Source organism: Marmota marmota, unplaced genomic scaffold (assembly GCF_001458135.2).
Source record: "Marmota marmota marmota unplaced genomic scaffold, marMar, whole genome shotgun sequence".
Lineage (NCBI taxonomy): Eukaryota > Metazoa > Chordata > Mammalia > Rodentia > Sciuridae > Marmota > Marmota marmota.
Genome location: NW_026000168.1, coordinates 8,572,143 through 8,584,698, shown reverse-complemented (window position 1 = coordinate 8,584,698; position 12,556 = coordinate 8,572,143). Strand labels below are relative to the sequence as shown.

At 46.5% G+C, this 12,556-nt stretch overlaps 1 protein-coding gene across 4 annotated transcripts in view; it reads right to left on the bottom strand.

Moving 5' to 3' along the window:
- LOC107150034 (contactin-4) overlaps positions 1 to 12,556 on the bottom strand; it is an 874,282-nt gene that overhangs the window by 3,944 nt on the left and 857,782 nt on the right. For all 4 annotated transcript variants that reach the window (XM_048787029.1, XM_048787028.1, XM_048787027.1 and 1 more), the window contains 5 exons: positions 12,239 to 12,473; positions 10,661 to 10,773; positions 9,811 to 9,997; positions 9,254 to 9,366; positions 340 to 508 (listed from right to left, as the gene is read on the bottom strand). In XM_048787029.1, the coding sequence (XP_048642986.1) occupies positions 340 to 508; positions 9,254 to 9,366; positions 9,811 to 9,997; positions 10,661 to 10,773; positions 12,239 to 12,473 (817 nt within the window). The remainder of the gene's footprint in view (positions 1 to 339; positions 509 to 9,253; positions 9,367 to 9,810; positions 9,998 to 10,660; positions 10,774 to 12,238; positions 12,474 to 12,556) is intronic.

Here is a 12,556-nt window from a genome sequence, read left to right as displayed (position 1 = left end):
CAAGTTCCACCCCTACCTGGCCAGCCACGGCCAACCACGAACCTGCTTTCTGTCTCTACAATTCTATAGAATTGAATGGATTTGCTCAAAACACATAAAAACAGAAACACATAAAAAAATTTAAAAAAATATATAAAAACACAAACAAACAGAAACGCCTAAAATCATCAAGTCTCGCACATTGTTCCACATGTTTGAAAAGGAGGAGAATCCTGAGTGTGTATTTATGCACCTGTCGCACACGCACCCATTCAAAACCAGCAGTGTTAAGTTTAACACATTTCCGGAGGAAGACACTGAACGATATGACAGCTACAGTCTCTGGGAGAGGATTCTTACTTGATATCTTTGGGATTCGAATCTGCTCACTGCTGCTGCCGTCGCCTCCGTCGCTGAACGGCTTAATCTCTATGATGTAATCCTCATCGAAAGGTAGAGAGAGCTCCACCGAGGTCTTATTTGTCTCAATGACAGATGTGCTGCTCTGTCGGTTCCATCTGTACAAGACCTGCAGGTACAGGAAGGGGTCACCTGCTGTCCTCGAGAAGACCCCGAAGATGGGGGTATTCATTTGTTTTTTTGCCTGTGACACCCGTGACACACAGAGATGCTGAGATTCTCTGGCTGCCCATGGATTTAGAAAGCCTGTTCGTGGAAAGGGTTGTGCCTGCAGCTCCCACTTCATTATGAGGGAAGAGCATATGTCGAGGGACTGGGGCAGCTGCATTGCACCAAGATGCTGTGTGGCTGGCCTCTCGGAGGGGGCCCCTTAACACACCTGACAGAGGATGGAGAGGCAGATGCACATCAGGGGTTGTGGGGGCAGAGTAGATTCGGCCACTGTGTGTCTGGGCGCCTCTATGTCACCTCTTGAGACTCACTCACTTCCCTAGTTTATCAGATGGCGATAATAGCCGGGTGCACTTGCACACGCCTGTAATCCCAGTGGCTCAAGAGGCTGGGGCAGGAGGATCAGGAGTTCAAAGCCAGCCTCAGCAAAAGGGAGGCCCTAAGCAACTCAGTGAGACCCTGTCTCTAAATAAAATGCAAAATAGGGCTGGGGATGGGGCTCCGTGGTGGAGTGCCCCTGAGTTCAATCCTTGGCACCCCAAACAAACAAACAAAAAGAGGGGTACAATAGCACCCATCTCTCTGGGTGTCTCCAAGATTGCACAGGGAGGGCCTGGCTCAAGGGAGCCTTAATGGGCACGAGAGACATCTGTGGCAGAGGCTACAAGCCTAGGACACACCTGGCACGTCAGTGTCACCATGAATCCCAGAAAGAGAGGACACCTCAGCACAGGGAGATTTTGAAACGGGAAAGGTAATAATCTTTCCCCAAACTGGGACCCCAGACTGGCTATGTGGGGCGAAGGCAGTCACCGTCACTCGGGAAGCGCCTGTGGGTGCAACAGTTCCCTCTTGTGCCTTTGTTTTCTTTCTGGGCGCCCCAATGTGATCGGGTCACTGGGACGAGGAAGCTACCTAGAACAGGCTGTGCTTTATTTGATGAGGGGCTAGCTAGCTCCCCTTCACCTGCCTGTGGCTGCCTGCCCTGACCAGCAGCAAGCTCACCGGGAGGAAGAATGAGGACTTCTAAACAGACACCTCTTTTTTTTTTTTTTTTTTTTTTTTNCAGAAGTTTAAAAAAAAAAAAAAATATATATATATATATATTTTTTTTTTTTTTGATTTTTTAAATTTTATTTTTGGGTAGTGGGGATTGAACCTAGGGATGCTCCTGCTGCTGAACTTCATCCCCAGAACTTTTTTTTATTTTTGATTTTGAGACAGGGTTTCACTAAGCAGCTGAGGCCGGACTTGAACTTGAGATACCTCCTGCTGCAGCCTCCCGAGTTGCTGAGAATTTCTTCTTTCTTAAAGATCCTCAGATGACATCAATACGGGAAGAGCGCCATGAGCTACATTAGTGGCTCTCAAAATTGGAGCACACATCAGAATTACCTGGGGAATTCAGTAAGACACAGACTGCAGGGTCCCCTTCCCAGAGTTCCCGGCGCTGACGTGGCTGGGACCCGAAACACTGCAGACCCAAGAAGCCCTCAGCTAATGCCAACGCTGCTGGGCCAGGGGTCCCGCTCTGAGACCCACAGACGGCCTCCTCCCCCCCCCTCAAGACCCCCGACCAATGCTGATTGGTGGGGGTTGGAGACAGAAGGTCACTTTTCTATCACAAGGACCAAACCAAACGTCAGTGAAATCCATCAGAATTCCCTTAAGGGTGTTCAGTTCCCATTTCTTCCCTGGCCATCTCATTACCTTAAAGGATGTCTCCCTCGTACAAGGTGGAAAACACAATTTCCTTAAGGTGGAAAGATTCATCAGCCACCCGCCCCCCTGCACCCCCAGATCGTCCCCTTGCTAATGATCAGGCTCCAATAAATCCGCCGCCGCGCTCAGGAGTGTGGAAGCCTCACGCCACAGCCCTTCAGGAGAGAGGGCTTGCTGAGAGCATGCAAGGTCACATCTGGCTTTGAGGAATAAATTGCTTCTTTGATTTACCTCTGGTCCTTGCAACAGCTCAGAGAATTCAACGAGTTTCAAATATAAATCCAGAAGAAATATTTCCAGGGGGGTAAAAAAAATCCAGACTTCTTATCTGCACGGCTTACGGGTCTTGTAATATTAGGGACCATGGCAAAACCTTAAAAAGGACCCGAAAAACCCTTTATTGACACCAAACTCTTGGTTCGGCTGATGGCTTTGAAGGCTGTACTTGCATTCGATAGAATCCAGGGCGGAAGTCAGGGAGGAGGTGTGGGTTCCCAGGAATGAGGATAATAATAGCCGCCAACGACTGTTTCCACTAGGGATCGTCCGGTGTGTTCTACATGATCAGGTGCATGACCACGGTAGCTCTGATTCCAAAGAGGACCACGGTTCCAGCTTGGCCACCATCTGGGTGGCTGTCTCTGCCTTCCTATAGGCAAGGAGGTGGTAGAAACCTGGAGATACAGGGATCATGCCCAGCCTGCCTGTATTATTTGTTAATCTCTCATTAAGTTTGTTTTTTCTGAGTTCCACGCCAGGATTTATAAACTAAGGGATTATGCACGAAAAAAAAAATTCAGTTCTATTGACAAACTGGAAGATGTGGCCCCTCTGATGGTTATGGTTTGAATGTCTAACTTCTCCAAAACTCAGTGAAATTCATTTCCTACTGCGATGACATTAAAAGGTGATTTTTTTTAATAGGTGACATAGCATGAGGGCTTCACCCCTGTGGGTGGGACGAGTGCTGTTGAAGAAGGATCCCCTCTGTTCTCTCATCCCCTTCTTGCTTCTGCCATGTGATAGCACAAAAAGGTCATGGCCATAGGCTGGCACCTTGACCTTGGACTTCCTGGCCTCCAGAACTGTGAAAAATGAACTGACGTTTATTATAACTTATTTCCCGGTGGGTGTTGCATGATAGTAGCACAAACACAACTGTCTCCGTTCCTGTCTGGCACCCATGGGGGCCGAGAAGTCACCGCCCGCTCTGGACAGTCACCAACTCTGCAGGCTGTTGGAGATGACAGAACTCCTCACTTTGTTATGTTGGCATGCGTGACCTCAAGACCTGTGTACCTACTGTCTGTTGTACTTGGAATGCTTTTCCAGAGAGCTGTCTGTTCACTCCTCCTTTCTTTCCAGACCCAAGTGAAATGTCACTTTGAGAGTAGCTTTTCTTGATCTTTATATAAAATGTGAAGTCTGTCTTTTTTGTGCCATGCCTCTCTCCAGTGCTGCACCCTGGTTTGTTTTCCTTTGCAGAACTTTATTACCACTTGCTCTATTTGTTTATTGCTGATAGATAGAATTAAAAAGTGACTACAATCCCTATTTTCCATGATGCTATGTTCTGATCCCAGGTCTCAGACGTCTTCGCTGTGTGACTTTGGCATACTTCTTCATCCATAAAATTAGAGCTGATGCATGCACTACATTCTAGAAATGGAATTTCTCCCTGAGTGGGCTGTTATGGAGTTAAGAAGGCTCACAAAAGTGCTCAGTGCCAATAGGTAGGATATTTGTTGAAAAGAGAGGTGACTTGTTTAGGTCACTTGCCTGACTCTGCGAGCCAGAGCAGAGGTTCTCCTTCTTAACGCTGGTGTCCTAAAGTTAACCTGGAAGACTCGTGTGCACAGAACGTCCTGGGACTCACACATTCTAGAGTCAACTTCTCATATGAAGACTCCTGCCCACACAGAGATCTCCGCTACGCGGATACCTTCAGTGTTTAGGAGGAAACGTGGACCAAGAAAGGACTGAGTTTAATAGGAAAGCCTTATGGGGAGGTGCTGTGGATGGAGCCCAGGCCCTCGCACTTGGCAGGGCCTGTACCCCTGAGTCACACCCCCAGTCCTACAATTGCTATTTTCAGTGAGTCAAATTCTCTATCAAAGATCAACTCTTCCCACTGCAATCTGACCCATGGTTTATTCAGCCTATAAAGTCATCTCTAGAGATGATCTCAGGATGGGTTTCCTGAGATACCATCTCACACACACACACACGCGCTCACACGTACGTGGACCAGTCAGTGCAGTGGTTGTGACATTCAGCCCTCTGTCTGAGGCTTCTGTAGTATTTCCCACTAGACCTCCATACGTCCGCCACACTTCCTTCAACACCAACTTCCCAACCTTTATGTTTTCTTGAATACCGTGAACGAATACAAAACCATATTTGGAAAAAAACCAGAATGTCTACGCCCCGTAGCTAGTTTATAGGATGTGGTTGGTGATTCAGATAGGAAACCATCCCAAGCTCTCTGGTTTTCCTCATTCTGTTTCTATAAACGTGAAGATAATTCCTCCCCATCCTACGCCAAGCCCAACGGATCATTTTTGGGGGGTCAAATGCCCCTTGGTCTGTCTTGGCCTGTTTTACCCCCCCACCGCCCCCAGGCCCTACACAACGTGATGCTGCCCAAATGGATCTCCTAGGTGTGCATTCCAGTGTTGGCTGGGGACATCGATTCAAGAAGGGCCTTCTCAAAAGGTGTTACAGAGCTCAGGGGAGAGTCTCTGAGAGGGAGCAGGTGTGCCAAGTGGTGCCAACTAAATCGTGACCGTGACTCAATTTTTCTCTCTAAAGCCATCATCTCTCACGGCCAGTTCACTGAAGCGGACTCGGCGTGCATATTGATCCTCGCCCTGGCCAAACCCGAGGGCCCTCCAAGTCACTTAGCTCAATGGGCTTTTCACATCTGCCACACGAGGGCTTGCTGATCACCCGTTGAGCGAACGTTTTTGCCTCGTTGCCTGGAATGCTTCTTTCATTTCAAGCACCCGCTTGAAAATGAGCCTGGGCACGGGACTTGTGCAAAATTCCTGGGGACCCTGGTGGCTGTCTGCCTTTGACACTCCTTTTCCCACCGGTTCTAATGGGTATCACTGAGGCCAGGAGGGAGAATTTACTTCTGTTATTGTTTTTCATCCTCCCCTCTTGGTTGGGTTAGATCAATCATGCCTCCTTTTCTTTGCTGTGATGATCAAGGTCAAGATCATCCTCCCAGCTAGCCTGGTCAGGACTCCAGAGTTGCAAAGGTGTGTCTTTATTCTTTCTTTCTTTCTTTTTTTATATAAAGCTACTCTTTTCCTCATTCATCTTCCAGCCTAACCCAACCCCGCTGTCTCTTTGGTCATCACAGAAACTAGAGTTAGGAAACGAGAGCTCTCTCATGATCACCGTGAGTGTACTTCTTGGTGGGAAAAACACAGATAAGAATTCAGACACTGTCTTCCGGAAGCCCACAGTCAGGGGATTCACAAGCCACCAGCTAATTACAGTCATCCAAGAGGATGGTAAGGACTTCCAAAAGTCTGATACAGAGAGCTCTGGCTGAAGCCCCGGCACGTGCCTGTAATTCCCAGCAACCTGGGAGGCTGAGATAGGAGGATCTCAAGTTCAAAGACAGCCCCGGTATCTTAGCCAGGTCCTGCACAATTCCATGAGACCCTGTCTCAAAAATAATAATAATAAAAATGGACTAGGGAGGTGGCTCAGTGGTAAAGTGCCCCTGGGTTCAATCCCCTGTACCCCTCCAAACAACAAAAAACCCCCATCTCCCACAAAACCCCTAGCTCTGGCCAGCAGGGAAGGCTTCCAAGCTCCGAGCTGAAAAATGAGCCCCTGCTTAAGAATGTCTGGGGGAACAGTCACAGGGAGAGACAGGGTCAGAGAACAACAAAGATACTAGAAACTTCTCCTTTTAACACCAAAGGTCAATGTAGTCCCAGAGAGCTCAAGCGATCGACCTAAAGTCACACAGCCAAGAGAGAGCTAAACTCCAGGACAAAGTTAGAGGAGGTGTCCACATTTTAAAACTGAAATCTAGAATGATCCATTTTATATTTTTTTCCCCTACCACCTTCCTAAAGCCTGCAGTCTCTGGGGAGCTGTGTCTCCTTTTTTCTGAAGTCAACACAGGCAGGAAGTGGTCTGCAGCTGGCACGTTCTGATAGCAAGACACCCTCTCTAGGTTGGCTGTGGCTTCCCACCCAGCCTGCTTCTGCCTTTTAGATGGCGCGGGGGGAAGGTCTTGGCAATTCTTTCGTTTATTGAGTCATAGATGAAAGGCTATTTTGCAGGACCCCAGAAAATTCTGACTTCCCAGCGTGCCTCCTTGGGGGAAAAAAATAATCATAGGCTTTGGTTTTATAATCTTCCTTTTATAATGAAAACCACGGAATGGTTCATTGAAAGTTGACATGCAAAATTGCTAAAAGAACCACTTTTTCTCTGGCGGGATCCATGTGAAACCACGAGAGGTCAAGAGCACTGTCCACGGAGCCCGGATGATGATGGTTTCCTAAAAGCTCTTTTAAATGTCACTTAGTCATGACTTTCCTGGGCTAGAAAGGAAATGGAATATGCGATGGAATCTATATACCCTTCTTGTTTCCTTTCCTAACATCTCACCGTGCGGTAATCCAGCTGAGGTTCATTTCCAGTGATAGAGAGAAATGTTCCCCCTGTCTTGGAACTAAGTCCCCTTCCGAAGAGCTCGGTCCATCAGCAAGGAGAACGGAGCCACCCTTTATCTCCATGTAATTCTCATTCATTGCCTGTCGTTTTAAAATCCCTTGGAACTTTGCAGGACAAAGTTTGTCATTCCTGACAATAGCCCTTCCCATACCAGAAGGGGGCATCATACTTCCGGGGCTTTTTGATTTTTTTTTTTTTTTTAACCCAGCTTAAATATGCTCAATTCCTTCCTTCATTCCTTAGGGATGTTCTGAACCTGACTGCTGGATGCGGTCTTGCTAGTGCATTCTCTGGTCTATCAGTAGGGTTGCTACCAACCCCTTCCCTTCTGCATGGGCCATTCTAGGCCTTACATCAAAAGCTAGAGTCTAGCTCCCCTGACTCTGAGTCTGAGATGACCATTTTTTTCTTTTTTTATCTGTTCTAATTAGTTGCACATGACAGACAGGAGGATACACTTTGACACATCATTAAATGGAGGATAACTTCTCATTCTTCTGGTTGTACGTGACATAGAATCACACCGGATGTGTAGTCATGTATGCACAGAGGATCTGATTCATTCTACTCTCCTCCCCTTCTCTCTAATCCAAAGTAACTCTGTACTTTCCTAGCACCACCCCCACACCCCTTATTGTGAATTAGCATCTGCATATCAGAGAAAGCATTTGGCCTTTGGTTTTTTGGGATTGGCTTATTTCGCTTAGCGTGATAGTCTCCAGCTCCATCCACTTGTTGGCAAATACCATGATTTCATTTTTCTTTAAGGCTGAGTAATATTCCATTATAAATATATACCACATTTTCTTTATCCATGCATCTGTTGAAGGGCACCTAGGTTAGTTCCATAGCTTGGCTATTGTGAATTGAGCTGCTTTAAACATTGATGTGGCTGTGTCCCTGTAGTATGCTGATTTTAAGTCCTTTGGGTATAAAGCAAGGAGTGGGATACCTGGGTCAAGTGGTGGTTCCATTCCAAGTTTTCTGAGGAATCTCCATTCAGTGGCTATTTTCATTCTTAGATTTTAAAAAAATGGGTAGCTTTGCTTTCTTTCTCCTTGAAGCTGGAAACCAGGTCAGAGACCTGACTATCCTGAGATGGCCATACTCTGAGGAAACCCAAGCCGTCCACAGGGAGAGGCCTCACAGGACAGCGATCCCTGGCCAGATTCCGGCTCTTCCGCTCCATCAAAGCAGGTGGAAATGTGTCAAGAGGTACCTTAGCCCATCCAGGCCTGGGGGCCGGGGGTGCCCATGGGCACCCGGACCAGATTTCAGAATCATGGAAACTACACACAGTTGGTGTTTTAGCCACTGGTTTGGGGGAGGCTTATCCGGAGACCATAGGAAGCTTTTCACGCCTGGTCAGGACTTCTTTCGGTTGTGGAAATAAGGCTACATCTATTTTCTTCTTTTTTCTCTAAATGACTTTTCTAAAAAAAAAAAGAAAAAAAAAAAACCTCCCACTTGTTTTTCTAAATATGCAAAGCTTCCTGACTACAGGCAGAGCCGAAACAATTGGCCATTAGTTATGGTGGGACGTTACTGTGTCTGATTGACCAGTCCAGCTGAGACGGGAACCAAACACCTGACAGGGGAAATGCTGATCAAGTGTGCCTTCAGGGTCCTTTATCCTCCGAGTCCTTAACCTTGTCTGATTGATGCTGCCTGAGCCTAAAGGTTAGGTGACACTGTGGCTTGGGTAAGTATCTCCCAAAGGTGTGGTCCCCAGCCTGGGGAACTAGAGGGGGGTGGTGGAAATTTTAAGAGGTAGGACTTACAGGAAGGTTTTATGTCACTGGGGATGTTCCCTTAAGGGGACTCTGGGACCCTCGTCTCTTCCTCTCTCTCTGCTTCTCAGCAGCCGTGATGTGAGCAGCTTGCTCGACCATGATGTCTGCCTTGGTACAGGCCCCAAAGCAACAGGGTTAACTATTTGTAGAATGAAAACCTCTGAAACTTGGATCCCAAATCAACCTTTTTCTCTTTATCCACAGATTGTCTCAGGAGTTTGTTATAGTAATAGAAAACTGACTAACAGGGATGATTATCTAAATTCTGACAAATGGTTCAGGGACATTTATACAAGTTGGCCCACACCACTCTGGGGCAGAGATTCCTAAGGGGCTCGGAAAGCATCCTCAGGTAAAGGGAGAATGTGCATCATCTGATGCAGGGAAGGACACTGTCCCCACTTCACATTAAGATTAGGTGCCTTTGCAAAAAAAAAAAAGAAAAAAAAAAAGAAATTACCCACTTTGTATCCTTTGACTTCCGACTCATTATCCAGGGCCTTCACTTGATCCCAATTCAGGATAATTTTGGAGTCCGATGAATTCCATATGATGTTTCCAGGAGGTTGGCTGGGTGCTATAAAAAAAAAATGAAGATATACGAAGTCACAGGTTATTAAATCTCAACGGATTCGGAGGGATCTCTCCTTACTGGAACCGAAGAGTGCAGGCCATTTAATGGACGATTGCACTAATCTGTGTCTTCAAGGTCACTGAAATCTGACTGAGATACCGCGTTGCAAATGGAGAAAGATTCACCTGGTCGCCTAACATTTAGAGCTAAAAGCAGCAGCAGCCCTTCCCAGGGAGGAGAAAAAACATTTATCTTTCTGTCCTCGGGAGCAATGAATTTGGCATGATGTCCTCAAGGGTTCAGTGAGATGCTAAGGAGAGTCTGAAACCACATCCTGATACCAATTAGTATGCAAATTGTCACCGTGAGGTGGGGACAAGGAAGGAAACAGGGACACCATCTGATGAATCCCCCACCCCAAATATTTCTGAGCGAGTTTGTTATTACGTGGCTTTCTGGTGGTGACGTTGACGGTGGCGCTGGAGGGACCCGTCCCAGCCGAATTATACGCCTTGACAGCCAAGTGATACAGGGCGCTGCTTTTTAAATTGGTGATTTTGGTCGATGTCTGATTGCCCACTGTGCGAATTTTCCTAGCGTTTTCTTCTTTGTCTTCGTGTCTCCAGTATTTAACCTGCGAATATAGAAAGATGCTGGAAATCCAGCCCACGGGGCACATTTCCAATGTTATCAGGTAATCATTTTTTTTTAAATGATGGAGTTAATTTTCTATGACCAATTCAATGAGCAAAGATTTCAGAACAAAGAGATTTGCATGTTCTGAGAAGTTACCCATAAAATTAAGAAAGCCTTCTTTTTTTGGTCTTTGGCTTTTTAAAAATATATATTTTTGTTTTTTTGCGTAGTTGTAGAGGGACACAGTGCCTTTATTTTATTTGTTTCATCTTTATGTGGTGCTGAGGATCGAACCCAGGGCCTCACCCGTGCTAGGCAAGCGCTCCGTCACGGGGCGACAGCCCCAGCCCCTGTTTTTGACTTCTTACTGAGAACCACTGTTGGTTGTTTTCCGTCTTTGGTTCGAGCTCAGGTGATGCTGGGTAAATCAGATCTGAGCTCATAAATGCTTAAAATTGCATATATCCTGAAACACCCCCCTAGAGTATACCAAGGACCAAGGATGGGCAGTCTGAACATTTAGTGCTTTCATTAATTCTGAGTCAGAAGCCAGGTCCCTAAAACAGACAGCTACGAATGGGAATGGAGGTCAGCTCCCGTCACAGTGTGTCCTTGAGACCCCACTGAGGGGTACAGACCCTGGGCACACGTGGTTGCCTACCTCATAACCTTCGATCCGTCCTCTATTCTTCTCCAGCGGGGAGGCCCAGAAAACTTCAATATCAGTCGCAGAAAGACTCCTGGCAAAGATACTGGCCGGTGGTTTGGTGGGTTCTGCAGAGAAAGGAATTCAAGTTATTATGAATCAATCAGCTGCATGAGCACAAACTTCTACAGACGATGTTCATTATAAGGTGCAAAGAATCCGTGGTTCCAGAAGGGTCCTTAAAGACGCCAGGCACAGCCTCATTCTGCAGAGAGGCAATGACTGACATGTAGCGGGTGGTGGTCGGGAGGAGACCACTCCAAAGCTTTTTGGGTTTTCAGTTTGGAGGTGAGTGGTATGGAAGGAACCCAGAACTAGTTTAGTTCAAGGTTTTTCAAAGCCAGCAATTTCTTCAAGGTGGGACTTTTTTTTCTTTTTTGGTACCAGGGATTGAACCCAGGAACGCTTATCCACTGAGCCACATCCCCAGCCCATTTTATCTTATTTTTTTTTTAAATTTTGAGATAGGGTCTCACTAAGTTGCTTAGGGCCTCGCTAAATGGCTGAGGTTGGCTATCAACTTGCGATCCTCCTGCCTCAGCCTCCTGAGCCACTGGGATTACAGGAGGGCACCACCGTGCTTGGTTGGAACTTGCTTAATGAACACTTGTCATCAGTAGTAATTCTAGTCACTGGATTATGAGAACAATAGAGAAAAGGAAAAAAAAAAAAAAGACAGTCACCTGACTTCACTAAGACTCCAGAGAGCTGAACGGACACTAGTTTAGCTTCATGCTGTGATCTCCATGTTCTTGGACAAGATTCAGCCACGGTTTACCCAAGTCATTTGCATTCTCAGCTAAAAGGACAGGCTGGACCGACTGTTTCCCAAATTTCAGTTATTTTTTTTTTTTTGGCAGAGTTTCAGCCTGCGGACCATTTGTATATGAATCTTTCCTTTTGATGGTCTTTTTGAAAGAAAAATCGAGCTTAGCCTAGTTGTAAGTAATAACACTCACGACGTCTTGCATTTGATGGGATAGCTCTATATTTTTTCTAATGCAGCTGAAATCGATACGTGCCTCTTTGATACTTTGAAAAGTTCATTGCTTTTTTTAAATTACATATTTTTATCTCCTTAAGCAAATATCAAAGTACAAACATGCATTTCCTGACACCACTTCTGTTTTTATAATCTGTCCTGGGTACTTCTCTCTCTCTCTCTTTTTTATTTTTTTTCATTTTGGTACCAGGGACTGAACACAGGGGTGCTTAACCACGGAGCCCCATCCCCAGCCCTATTGTGTCTTTTATTTAGAGACAGGGTCTCACTGAGTGGCTTAGGGCCTTGCTGACTTGCTGAGGCTGGCTTTGAACTCACGATCCTCCTGCCTCAGCCTCCTGAGCTACTGAGATGACAGGTGTGTGCCACTGCACCTGGCATGAACCACATTTTTTTCACATGATACTTTTCTCAAATCCAGATGTGCCTTTGATTCACGTGTTCCGTACGTCCTAAACCGACAGTCCGTCCTACATAGAAACTTGAGCATCGAAGAAACATCAGCTTTGTCCAGGAAACACACAGCGTACCTTCTTCTGCAGAATACACCAGGGTGGTGGGGCTGAAGGGTCCTTCTCCTTTGTTGTTGAAGACGCCCACTTTAACCTCGAAGGGAGAGAAGGGGCGCACGCTCTCATTCCTGAACACGTATCTGGAGGCATCGGCTGAGGCCAGCACCGTGAGCATCCAGATCATCTTCCCATGGGGCCGGAAGGCTACCACGTACCCAAAGCCTCTGCCGTTCTGTAACTCCTCGGGCACCGTCTGCGAACGAAAGGAGGTGGTGGCCTTCAGAAATCCCAGCAGTTTGATTCCAAAGTCAACACACAAACCTGACTGTCTACATT